The 13,119-nt window shown below is 42.5% G+C and overlaps 3 protein-coding genes across 4 annotated transcripts; 1 reads left to right on the forward strand and 2 right to left on the reverse strand.

Moving 5' to 3' along the window:
* Window positions 1-1,848: 1,848 nt before the first annotated feature.
* Window positions 1,849-5,922, forward strand: LOC133909374 (uncharacterized). Of its 2 annotated transcripts, none has more exons than XM_062351775.1 (5): window positions 1,849-2,102; window positions 2,792-3,158; window positions 3,916-5,042; window positions 5,147-5,339; window positions 5,551-5,922. In XM_062351775.1, the coding sequence occupies exons 2-4, from the start codon at window positions 2,816-2,818 to the stop codon at window positions 5,213-5,215; spliced, it is 1,539 nt and encodes a 512-aa protein (XP_062207759.1). In that variant the 5' UTR covers window positions 1,849-2,102; window positions 2,792-2,815; the 3' UTR covers window positions 5,216-5,339; window positions 5,551-5,922. The 2 variants fall into 2 exon arrangements, with proteins under 2 accessions (XP_062207759.1, XP_062207758.1); XM_062351774.1 differs by having other exon boundaries at window positions 1,850-2,102; window positions 2,785-3,158.
* A 140-nt stretch (window positions 5,923-6,062) lies between these two features.
* LOC133909375 (ribonuclease 2-like) lies at window positions 6,063-8,797 on the reverse strand. The gene is made up of 9 exons (XM_062351777.1): window positions 8,495-8,797; window positions 8,294-8,322; window positions 8,136-8,209; window positions 7,921-8,022; window positions 7,763-7,766; window positions 7,495-7,586; window positions 7,131-7,292; window positions 6,588-6,684; window positions 6,063-6,481 (listed from the first exon to the last, which is right to left on the reverse strand). Exons 1-9 carry the CDS (start codon window positions 8,692-8,694, stop codon window positions 6,405-6,407), a joined length of 837 nt encoding a protein of 278 aa, XP_062207761.1. The 5' UTR covers window positions 8,695-8,797; the 3' UTR covers window positions 6,063-6,404.
* Window positions 8,798-9,580: 783 nt separating this feature from the next.
* LOC133909376 (ribonuclease 2-like) lies at window positions 9,581-12,840 on the reverse strand. The gene is made up of 9 exons (XM_062351778.1): window positions 12,401-12,840; window positions 12,278-12,306; window positions 11,660-11,733; window positions 11,469-11,570; window positions 11,351-11,354; window positions 11,116-11,207; window positions 10,790-10,951; window positions 9,989-10,079; window positions 9,581-9,831 (listed from the first exon to the last, which is right to left on the reverse strand). Exons 1-9 carry the CDS (start codon window positions 12,712-12,714, stop codon window positions 9,767-9,769), a joined length of 933 nt encoding a protein of 310 aa, XP_062207762.1. The 5' UTR covers window positions 12,715-12,840; the 3' UTR covers window positions 9,581-9,766.
* Between the last annotated feature and the right edge of the window lie 279 nt (window positions 12,841-13,119).

The following is a 13,119-nucleotide window of genomic DNA, read 5'->3' on the forward strand; positions in this document are numbered from 1 at the left end:
TTCTAACGGCAGGATGATGGTATTTGTGTGCGTCTTCTGCCCATCGGTTTCAATTTTGTTTCATGGTGGATTGATGCGTTTTTTTGTTACAATTCGAATGTCTTCATATTGTTTTGGCAATTTAGCTCTTGGTGCTGGATGTTATCTTTGGTCCAAATGCGAGCTTTCACTTGTTTGCCTTTCTTTTGCCAATTGCGATGATGGAAGATATCTGTTCTGCTCGGTAGTTTGCTAATCGTATGTTACAAATCTTAGGTGTAGCATGTTACGGTGTTTCTCATCACACCGTTCGGTTGAGGACACTTGGTCAACATGACTCCAGTGATCAACACCGATGTGACTGGATCAATAACTCAGAAGTCAGAACTGACGACACATTGGTCAATTGGTTAATCCGTATATTCCGATCAAATGAACACCATGGTCTAGCTGCTTGTCAACAATTTTAGGTTAACTGAACCTCGGCTAGAAATTTACTGACAGCACGCATTCTCTTGTTCTCCTCGCTCTCCTGCCTGTCTCAATTTTAGGCTTCGTTTGTGTCTCAATTTTAGGCTTCGTTTGGATTTTGGGACATAAGAGGTGGGGAAAAAATGAGCATTTAAATTCAATTCTAGTCATTCACTTATTTTCACATTTCTATCCTGATTTTTTACTCACTTTCTTTTCCCTATCACATTTCTCTTTTCCAAGTTACAAAACGAGGTCGTAAGTGTTCAAGTGTTGAGGGCACCTCGGACTAATCAAAATGTTTTGGTTTGGATCTAGACGGGCTTGACCTCGAGCTAGGTTCATGATTTAGTCGATTATTTCAAATACATATTTTTAGATAAACTATAAGTATTATTACTTTGGAAAATAGTAGAAGATGATGGCATTTTATATTAAAAATAGTTTTAAAAAATACTGGAAAACATTGATTATTTAGAAAATACCATATCGGCCCGGCTTGGGCCAAAACAGGCTCGACCGGAAGCCCTCACTGGACCTCGAACTCGAAGTATCACACCATCGTCCTCTTCTTCGCCCGCGCGGTCGCCGTCGAACTGACGCCGGTCGCCTAAGCACGCAAGCCACCCCGAAGAGGTTCCTCGCTGGTGCTGGTATCTGGTGGCGGCGGCGGTCGTCCTCACCCTCCTGCTCCTCCCTTTACCGGTATTTGATTGGCGTTGAGTAGAGATCCATCCGTACTCGGGATTGATTCCTTTCATAGGTAAAAACCCTAACTTGCTGTCTTGCTCGGATGGATTTTTTTGGAGAACGAGTTTGTTTGTTCCCCAGTTAGATCTTGTAATTGGCGTTAGCAATCAAATCCAAGCCTCTCTCTTCCCATAAGCAAGTGAAGCGCCTTCCTGTTTCGTGCCCATGTCACATTTACAATGACTTTATGATTTCGTGTGTTCTACCGATTTCCAATGTCCACCGTACCAATTAGGCGGACGACGGACCTACCATGATTCATGTTTATTTAAAACTTAGTATAACTAGCGCATACACACTCACACCAACGCATATACTCACATGTCTATAAAAATAAAAAATATGAAGCTAGAAGATTAACAAAATCACTGAAGACGTCTTCCAATAAAAAAATTCATCTTATCGAGACACACAAAGAGAAAATACAGTATTTGATACATGATGAGTAGAGATATAACCAACAACTAGCCTACCTGCCTGGAATACCCAATAATTTGATCAAAAGATTTAGTATATAACATGTATATTCATGTGTACATTTAACATTTGGGCCAAATTCTTCAGAATGGAGCCCAATCCACAACATCTGGACGAGGCTCGACAGCAGGCCAGACGCGAATACATGGGCTTCGGTAAATCTGGCCACACCCGACGCCGACGGCCACCTCCTCTCTCCGCCTCCCGACTCTCGCTCGGTCTCTGCTGCCGCTCTCTCCTGTCTCCTCTCGTTCTCTACCCAGTCCCCATCTCTTAATTGACTAAACCCTAGGGCGGCCGGCAGGCACACCACAGCCCCGACTGCGCGGTCAGCGAGGGAGGCAGGGAGCGCCACCTCGCCGCAGCCGAGCAGGCGAGCAGCAGGACAACAGCGAGGTCGAACGCCTCAGCGCCACACGCACACGGTGAGGAGAATCCCCAAGTTCCAATTCCTAATTTCCTTGCACAATTGGTACCGTTTTTAGTTTTGAGGTGAATGTTTAATGTAGATAGTAGAGCGGTAGAAGAGCTTTCGCAAATAATTAATGAAGAAGAAATCAAATGATTTCAAAGGTTTAGAGATGCGTAGAGATGATAACCGTAGAGATGAAAGGTCTAGAAAAGTGAAAAATCTTGCTGAGCTCTCCATTACACTTGTTGAAACAAAGAAGAACCTCAAATATGATGTTATGTACAAGCTTCTCAAATTAGTACTAATTCTTCCGGTAGCAACCGCTAGCATTGAGAGAGTATTTTCCACAATGAATTATGTGAAGAATAAGTTGAGAAATAAGATGGGGATCAGTACTTGAACGATTGCTTGGTTACATTTCTTGAGCGTGATTTTTTTATGCAAATTAAGGATAGCGACATCATCGAACGCTTCCAAGCCGTGAAGGAATGCAAAGTTAATTGTAATTTTCTTTAAATGTTTTGTAATTTCTCTTAATTTGTTGATACACCTATCTCTAGTGTGAAAAAATTCAACTTTAATTTATGCGTTTACGGACTTCTCGCATTTTGCATTGAACATTTTCTTTTTGCTTGGGAATACCCAACCACCGAATCCTGGGTCCGCCAACCATAATACTTTGCTTATTACTCCAGATTTCAGGAGGCGGAAAATTTCACTTGGAAGATGGTTCAACTCTTTTTGCAAGTGCCGGCAGAAGTTGGCAGTGTTAATACAATTGCTGTGAAAGCTAGAAGATCTCTTCTTAGCAATGCTGAGTCCATAATCAAGTCAGTTATTAAATCAGGAGGCAGGTATGAGGCCCGGCTGTGGCTGCACAGTACTGTCTCATCGGTCCATTCGCTCAATCGCCATGATCAGCGGGACCTGTTTCTCGATCTCTTGGAGATGAAGAATTCCAGACAGGATGTTTCTGCCCGCTTGCTGCGGATGATTTTTGAAAAGAAGCCTGAAAGAGCAGGCTATATTCTAGCAAAAAAATGTCACATGTTGGAGGAGTTCTTCCGAGGTAATTTCGCGAAGAACTCGATGTGATTTGTATTTTTCTGCTTCTGCTCACATAGATTTAGTTGTGCTTTCTTTTCATTTTTACAATCCACGAATTTCTGTGTCCACAACTTATTTTAGTTGGGATATATTCGTTCAAACATCTGTACAAAATATGTTAAATATGTTACTAAATAAAAGTATTGCATAAAAGTTGCTAAGCTGTCTGCTCAGCTTCTTGATATTTGGTAATACAAGATGTGCGCGGACTCGATCTGAAGTAGTGCTGTTCTTAAGGAACATAGTATCGTCCTCATCCACGGATGTTGGAATGTTGAATACGGCAGACCATACACCATAGTCTCTCATATAAATGGTATAACATTTTATTTACGATTATCAGCAATACACCACCATATAATAAAAGGGAAAGGAAAAAAAAAAGGAAAAGGAAGCGGTATTTTCATTACAATAACATTGTATTCGTCGCTATGCCTATTCTAATTGCCTTTAAGGTATCAAAACACATTTTCTGAATGTGCTGTTTGCTGTTTTAAGTCCCAGCAAAATTAGTATGGCCCTTGTGTCCTGAACACACTTTACTGAAAGGGAAGCTGCATACCTTTTTGTTGTCCTGGCTTCTTTTGTAATCCCTAGTCAAATTGAGCAAAAAGGTGTAATACTGTTTTCTGTTTAGCTGTGGCAACGTAGCATGAATTGGTCCAGATGCTAACTGGAACGCTAACCGCTGCTTACTTGTCCTCTATTATAATCTACAGGAAACCCGGGACGGACAATGCAGTGGTTTGGTCACTTTGCTGTTACAGGGGAATCGACACATAAAAAAGGTGCTAGGGCACTTTCCCAGTTTGCATTTGTAAATCGTGATATTTGCTGGGAAGAACTTGAGTGGAAAGGAAAGCACGGGCAGTCTCCTGCTGTTGTTGCTACTAAGCCTCATTATTTTCGTGATCTTGATGTTCTCCATACAGTGGAAAATTTCTTGGAGTATGTCCCAGACTTCTGGTCTTCTGATGAGCTTGCTGATTCTATTAAAGATGGCGAAATACTTCAAATTGATACAGAATATTTTGTGGATCAATTTTTGTATTTGATGTATGAGGAGAATTCCAAAGATGCATGGCAAGTGGTTGAAGATTTTTTGATGGACGAGCAGTTTTCCACTCTTTCTCAACATCTTCTTATTCATCTAGATGAGCAAAGGCTTCTTGATTTCTTGAAAGCTTTAGGCAAGCTCATCAGTCCGACTTCACAGTGCAAGGAGTTGGCATCCCCATGCTGCTGGCTTGAGGTTCTTTTGTCAGCGCATGGTGACCACATATCGCTAGATGATCTTATCTTATTGAACTGTGTCATTGCCAATGGTAGACAACTTTGGCGCCTCCTGAATGACGAAGAACAAGAGGAAGAACGGGGGCGGATGGATGAGCTTTTGAAGGGTGCAAATCACTTGACCGATGCTGATCATTTTTCTCTCATGACAGAATTCTTGAATAAAGAATTTCCTGACACACTTAAGTGGATAGGCATTCAGTCCTGGGTGATTTTCTGTGATCTGTCGAAGGATTGCAAATCAGCAGATACTTGCGAATCTTTGTTCTTCCATAACAAAATAGAATTCCGTAAGACTGGCTATTATTCATTAGTTCAAAATGATGGGTACTCAATTTCACATAAGTCAGATACTGATGATGAGGATCTCACTAGAAGTAGTCGTAAAAGGAGAAAGAGAAATAGGAAGAAAAGGCGGCCCAGATATGAATCTGATGAAGACAATCTTGACCAGCTGCTTGAACTTGCATCTTCCAATAGTAAGAACGGTGTTGAGTTACAACGTGGAAGCTGGCATCTTTCGACTGATGGTTTTTCTGCTTCATGGGATATTGTATGCTAGCATCTGTCTTGTTCAATACTATTTAATTGAAGTCATTAAATTACTCTTCTCAAATTTTGTTTTGTACATTTATGATTGCCATCTCATTCCTGCAGGCAGACATACCGGATCACCTTTCTACTTGTTATTTCAAGATATGGATAAAGTGGGCTTGCTTTAGATGATCCTCTTGGCTGAATGTGTATGGCATACTGCTACATTTGGGGTAAAAAATCGTGGAGCATGGAGCTGTATATACAGACATATTTCCAAATCACGTCTGCAATATTCTTGTGATGAATTCTGATGGTAAGTGCTCACTTCCATACGTCTCCAAGTTCAATTGGCATGCATACTGTATACTCTGTATTTTGTTATTGTTGCGGGATTTATGCAGTTCTTTTCTCATTCATCTTCTTTTGCTGCCTCGCTGGCATGTTGCAACTGCAAAGCCTAAACAATGCTTGTGTGCTATTTACTTCTGTTCAAAGCTGTGTTCACATTTGTCATATTTTTGCAGATTCATCCACCGGACATTCTGAATGCTGCTTGAGACCCAGGACCACAAAGCTCTCCTTGAGTTGCCCTGTAGGTTAACACCTATGGAAGAGTTTGGCTGTACTTTTTCCTCAGATATGGTCCAGGCTTTTCTTTGGAACATGTTTCAAGAGTTTGGCTGAGATTAGAGATATTGACTACACAATTAGTCTGTTTTTCCTGTAATTATGCTGTATAGTGCAAGTAGTGATTTTGCTCACAATATTTCGATTAAACCTGTTATACACGGATATGGTTGCTGTGAATTTAACATCCTTGGCTGTGATGTTACGCTTTACAGCTATCTGGTATATTCTTTTTCTTGAGTATCAGCTGTGAATCTGTATTGCCTGCAGTTCCCGTGAGGGACAGTTCTGACCTTGGTATTCATGCGTCATCATAGGCTCGTTTTGGCCCAGCCGAAGAGCCGATGAGGTACTGAAACATGTTCCACACGGTTCTAAATTTTCCAACTAATTTCACGTGTAATTCATGTGACGTCTGAATCGTGAAGCAGGCTTGGATTTTTTGGGCATTGTACAATGATTTATTTCACAACTGACACCAGAAACCTTTAGAACAGTGGCACTGCCCAGCCACAGAATGTGTACATACATTAACTGTATCCGACCACCCAAAGTACATGAAAATGGTAGTTTTCCAAATTTAAAAAGTACGATTCTCTTGAAGTGTACAAATAATTGAATACCCCAGAGATCAGTTTCCCTGAATGTCAGTGCTCAAGTGAGCACCCGTGGCTATTGTAATTCGCAAGAGATGCAGCCAGAGCTCTTGCTTCGTCATAGCCGTGGAATGCTCGGCAGCAACTACAGCATCTTAGGTTGTATAAAGAGATGCAGATAACTCGAAGTCGTCGACTTGTGTCATGATCTGTCCAGTGGAATTGGCAAGCACTGCAATCATACCAAGAGAACAGGATTAGCATGCACACCACGAATTGAACAGCAATGATGAAAGCTTGTAAGTTTGCATTCGTGACATTTCAGTGAGTAAACTTACCAAGGGGATCATACGTTGGCAGGGTGATCCATCGCGGGCAATGTTTTTTTCTCGATACGCGTTCATTAGTCACCCAAGTAGTAAGACAGTCACGAGGCTGGCAACACAAATTGAGATGAGCATTGCTGTACGGTATATGTATCGCATGAAATTGGAAATGTAATGATTATGCAAGGTTTTGACAAAGAACACCTGCATATGCATCCAACTTCGGAAATAAATTCACATAGGTTAACTTGTTCAGAAAAAAATTCACAAGCGAAATTTTTGCAACACATATTTATGACAAGCTAGGGGAAAGCAGTTGCAAGTTCAGACTTGAAGAAACGGAAGCTCAACAAGGTACAGAACATTGTTACAGATAACCATGTTCTTTAATTCTAGATACTCCAGTGGTGCTTCGATGATGAACAAGTTTTGTTTAGCAAATTTAACTTTCAGTAAGCATATAAACAAAAGTACTTGGTGGTATTCACGTCCATAGTATTTCACAGTAATGAATTGTAGGAAGATGAGATGATCAAGGGCAAAAGGGGAACTGACCTTCAAATCTTTGTCGAAGCATAACCTGAGTTCTTGTATCGAACCCTTCTTACAAATAATTTGCGGTGAGGCCCCAAAAGCATGTTCGATGGCTTCGATGACATCACAAAGTGCATATTCTTTACCATTTGAAACCTGAATATCCCAACTTGACAGCATTTCCTGCAACCGCGGTCCAACTTAATTACAGAGGAGGACAAAATTCTGTGACACACTTGCAACAATAGTTTAATTCACAGATACTTCAACATTAATACCTTCAAAGTACCATTTTTCTGGAAACCAAACTTATGAACAGAAAGGTACTTTAGCTTACTGAGTAAACCAATGCTACAACTAAAGGGTCGAAGGCAAAGATACTAACCGTAACGTTATATTTGAAGTAAAGGTCAAGGGCAGTGGAGAAATACTGTAATTCATCCTGAACCACAGGGGACGAGCATGTTCCGTGCTTTTCTGAAACATGAAAGCTGAAGATGAGTAATGGTGATCACTAATCAGTCAATGTGAAAACTTCATGTTATGGGTCCTCCAGTCATGAGATTTTCGTCAATGTTTGAGCAAATAGAGCAAAATCAATAGTACTCGCTTGAAAACAAAAGTATATCAAAAGGTTGAGAGAAGAGGATTACCCCACTGAAGATAAGCCACAGAAGAGTCGAGCACCGCGTGCCGTTACGCCAAACAATATGCAAAGTAAATAGCATAAAGGTTAGCTGCAATTCCAACTGTGCTGAAGGGGTAGTTTCAGAGTCCAATTCAGTTCTGAATGCAGATGATGCTACTGCACCTCGTGAGCCCAGAAAGGCCCCTTGCCACTGAAGCAAGTGGAAGAGGAGGAGCAGTACAGGGACGGCCAGTACTTGTCAAGCTTCTCCTTCAGGGGTAATATCTACACCAGATGATTAGACCAGACCATCAATCAACACAATTACAACTCCTCTACGGAACTGAGCGTAGAAAGTGGGTTAAACTAATGCTAGGCCCCTGCAGCTAAGCAATCACCTTGTCCATCTCGAAGTTGGTGTGGCGGCAGCACGACGGCCAGGTCCCGTCGTCGTAGTCCGGCCATAGCCCATCTGCTCCAGAAACCGTCAGATCACCCAGATCAGTAAGGAACTCACCTGAGGAAACCAAATAGAACAGAAAAGGCGAGCACTTACGGATCGTGAACGTCTGGAGCGGCTTGGAGCTGCACGCGAAACATCAGAAGGAACGGCATGAGGTGTCACGCGCCGGGAAAAAAAAATGAGCCAAAAATCCCCACCCAAACCGACCGGGCGAGCGCCTGCGTGAGTCCGCTCCCCGGCGGCCGGCGGGAGGAGACAGAGGAGGATGCGATTGCGGATGGGCGGGGAACGTACCGGCAGCAGCCGTTGTCGGCGCAGCAGTGGCGTGTGGAGGCGCAGATGGTGCCGGGCCACTGCAGGGACAGCGCGAAGTAGTCGAACTCGCGCTGCGGCCTTCTGCCCAAGGGCGACCGGGCGAGGCCCAGGCCAGCCAGGCTGTTGGCGACCAGCGCCCAGGCCACCAGCACACACGTCGCCTTCCTCGCCGTCGTCATCGCCGCCGGCGTCTCGCCCTCCCCTCCGCTCCGGATGTTAGTTATACTAGCTAGCACAGGCAGAGCTGAGTGCAAAACTCTGTGCGGCGACGGGGCCACTGGGCCAGGTGGGGCGACCTTATTGGCCAGTTTATCCAGAGAGTCGGGTCACAGGCAAGTGGGCCCCGCGCCGCAATACCGGGGCCCACTTGACCGTTTACTGTATTATTCTTTTTCGTCTCCGATAATAGGATTTGTTAGTTACTTGGCGCGATTATCTTGAGCAAATTGTAAGCTAAAAAAAAAGAGAGTTACAATCTTGTGGAACTGTTGGTGGTTGAAGATAAGATCCCAGGCCTGCTACGTGACGTGGGTTTGGTTTATGCTGAGGTTAGCTTTATCAAAAAGAAGTAAATTTTAATAGATCTTTTTTATGAAAGATTTTTGTGAGATACTAATCTAGTTACATATTTTTTATCTAAGAGTTAGAAAGATTTTACAAGAGACATCTGTTATCGTAAGGAATGAGATATTTTATAGAACGGGTTCTATAAAATTTACGTTAAAAAAGTTAGCTTCCTAATTTTTTTTGGAGGATTTTTGTGCTGGCTCGCGAGTTGGCGAGAAAATAGCCGACTGACCCCAACGTGGGACTAGACGAGCTAATTATTAGAGGCCATCCAAACGCCAACCGAAGCGTGTGGGCAGGCAATGTTTTGGCGGAGGCGCGGAGCTAGCGTGCGCAGTGATCCAAACGTGCCCTTGTTCTTTCGATTTGGAATATCCTTTGCCAATCACACTCCCGGTAGCTCGTAGGAGCAAGCAAGAGCCGAGCTGTGCTGTTAGTCTCTGATCAGATATCGAAAGTAACACGCCAATGATTCCGAGCCAATCGACAGGTTGCCAATGAAGACGTAACACAGGTCTCTGTTATTCTGCATATTATTCGAGATTGTGCAGGAATTACAGGACCAGGCAGGCCTGGCAGTTTTATTTTTACACATCGTGACGTCGCTCTGTATGTACACCTTGGTCATCGGAGTATGGATCGGACTCGTCTGAAATTCAGAATCCAGCAGAATCCGAACTGAACTCAGCCATACGCGTGTAGCTCACCAATGGTTTGGTTACTGATTCCCTCCGTAGTATTGGCCAGCGCTGCAATTGCATTCAGAATGTTGAATCAGCGGTACAGAGGCAAGTGAAGCATATCTCCAGACAAAAAACGATGTCAAAACAGGAGTGAAATTCTCTGATCATCGTATTTAGCACTGATTTCAGTCAACTGCGGTAGCGGCATGAAATGAGAGCTTACCAAATGGTTCATACGATGGAAAAGTGACATAGCGAGGGCAATGACTTCTTCTGCTTAGTGTATTGTCAGTCTCAAATGTGCAATCACGAGGCTGCCAAGAGATGCAGGTGAACAATGTTAGAAGTTTTTATATTTGGTTTAGGTTTCTCATAGTTATGATGGTCCTTTAATATTATTACAGAAATTAAAGCCTACTCTACCCCTGATAAAAATTAGGCTCTTCTAATACTAATATACCAGCAAAACTTTCCCGCTTCAACTAATTTAACTTAATCAGAACTAGCAAAATTGCCGGCACAAATTACACTGCTAGATTTCAAATTAATTATTTCCTTACATAGAGAGGCTTGGGTTTCATCTCTAGCCTACCCCAACTAGCTTGGGACAAAGGCTTTGTTGTTGATGTTGTTATTGTTACATAGAGATGTTGGAAGAGAATTAATTAAGCTACATAAATGGAGGGAGAGAATTAATTCTCTCCATAAATCAAGCAGAGGGGCCTAGGTGGAGAGAGGAAGGACCATCTGAATCGATCTAGACTATTGGATGGAATCAATCAGATGGTGCAAACTAACTTGTTTACACTAAATGGGGCGGACATGGGAAAGAAAACAACTCGTGCTTTTTATATTAGTATAGATATAGTATGCAAGAAAATAGTGAAGGTATAATATCTATTTAACATTAGGACCAGCATTTTCTAAAAGCTCAACTAATGCTGGAATGACAATCTTTTATGGAGCTATGAATATTTACTGCAATGCGCTGCACTAGCTAATATGACGGACAGAAACTAACTACCTGATAATCCTTGTGGAAGCAGAGCCTAATTTCTTGAACTGAGCCATGCTTACAGACCACTGATGGCATGGCCCCAAATGCATATTCAATAACAGCAACAATATGCCCAACGGCGTATCTTCTGCTGCTTCTAGTCCAAATATGTGCTTTTCTCAAAGCTTTCTGCAAGACATGAACAAGAACTATAATAGCTTGCCGACAAAATGTTACAATCTCGCGTACCTTGTGCGAAGAAGGATTATGATACTGAGATGTGAGATGATTATCCATACATAGCATCCTAGAATCTACCGTGGCATGTAAGATACTCTCTAGTCCCTACTAACCGTAACATCATATTTTCTGTAAAGATAAAGTGCTCTGGAGAAGTAATCATATTCATCCTGTATTTCAGGGTACGCACAAGTTCCATGAGTTTCTGTCAAAAGAAAGAAAAGTGAGTCAAACGTTAGGTGCAGATCTGCAATGAAACTATATCATCTGCTACACCAGAGTACTTAATGGAATTAAGAAGTAATGAACAGAACAGTATTTGTGCTAACAAGTGCAGAAATCGCATACCCCACTGATGAAGATCCGGTAAACCATCAGCACATGCACACAAACAAAAGAAACAATGTGGTCAGCACTCGGAACATGCATTGCTCCTCATAATCGAATCTAAAAAATCCCCAATCACCTCATGCACCCAAAAAGGCCCCCTTCCGCCAAAGCAGGTTGAAGACAAGCTGCAGTACAAGGACGGCCAGTATTTCTCGAGTATCGGCATCAACATTAAGATCTGTGGCAAAACAAAGCGAAGCACACCAATATGATATAATTGCTGTGGTTGAGACATCTTGTTCCAAAGAAAATTAGCGAAGCTGGCACCTTATTGATGTTGAATGTGGTGGGTCTGCAGCATGATGGCCATCCCCCATGGTTGTACTGTGGCCAGAGCCCATCTGTTCAACCAAAATAAAGTTCATGAAATGACTATCAGCACTACTTGGATGCAATTGTTCTTAGCCTAAATACTTTGGTGCCAATGTGCAACCGCAATGCGTAACTGCATACACATGATTTACTGCAATAGAAGTTGTCACCTATGCGTTTATATGTTCAATGGGATCCAATGTAAACGATTTGGAGGCTGTCCAATGTTCCTGCCCAGCAATTGAAAACGTCTACTACTTGAAGAACCAACACAATTACCCATCAATAATAATTGCAGTGCACACTGTTTGTTCCTGAATCCTGATTGGTATAATAAAAAGATTGGTAAACTATTTTCTTAAAAAATGGAAAATTATAGATCATACAGGTATATCAAAATCAGCTGAGGGCTATTCTCTCCTGCAGAATCTAATCATTGCTGTTGTTTCTTCAGCATCTCAAATCAAACGACAAATAATGCGTGCAGTGCTGTATCATAAAAAAAATCACAAGCTATATGTGCAGCATCCAATTGAAAAAAAAGCAAGTGATTTGAGTAATGCGTGGACTTACGGATTGTGAACCATTTGAGAGGCTTTGATCTGCAGAAAATGTGAAGTGAACCCAGATGAGCTCGCTCAAACAGTTTCCAGCAACAATGCGAAAGAGAGGAGAACTGGACAAGAGAAATGCTACCTGCAGCAGCCGTTGGTGGGGCAGCAGTTGCTGGTCTGGCGGCAGATGGTGCCAGGCCATTGCAGCGCCAACACGTAGTAGTCGAACCCCGCCCACCGGCGCTTCATTCCCCGCGCCGCCGCCGGCGACGACGACGCCGAGGCGGGCGGCGCGAGCAGCGCGCCGGGGAGCAGGACGGCGAGGCAGAAGAGCGAGAGCGGGAGGAGGAAGCGCTTCTTCCCGCGCCGCGTCGTCTCCATAGCCCAGCCCGACGTTGCTTCGCGAATGCGATCTTCGTGGCGTGTGTCTGGATCTGTCTTTGTGCTATCCATCATCTGCTCCAGCTGCAAGATTGCAACTTGAAATGCTGGGGGTGGAGTAGCTTGGAGAAGATGCTAGGTGTGAGGTGATTGCCTGATCCTGATTAACTTAGACCCTGTTTTGGATCGCAAGTTGCCAGTCTAACCTTACGTAACCGCAATTTCAGTACTTCCTCCGGCTTTTAATACTCATCACTTTTCATCATTTTATTTATTTTTAAATATTTGTTACTTTATGTTTTTAAATGTAGTTTCTAATTTTATCCCTATAAAATATTTTTATCCACTTATTTACGGTTGGTTCTAAAATATTTTAGCTAGTTTCTAAGGATATTTTTGTCATTTCATATTTAAAATTTGTACTATATTTGGTATACTTTGATAAACGTGTTAATCAAAAGTGATAAATATTAAAAAATA

Source organism: Phragmites australis, chromosome 2, assembly GCF_958298935.1.
Source record: "Phragmites australis chromosome 2, lpPhrAust1.1, whole genome shotgun sequence".
Lineage (NCBI taxonomy): Eukaryota > Viridiplantae > Streptophyta > Magnoliopsida > Poales > Poaceae > Phragmites > Phragmites australis.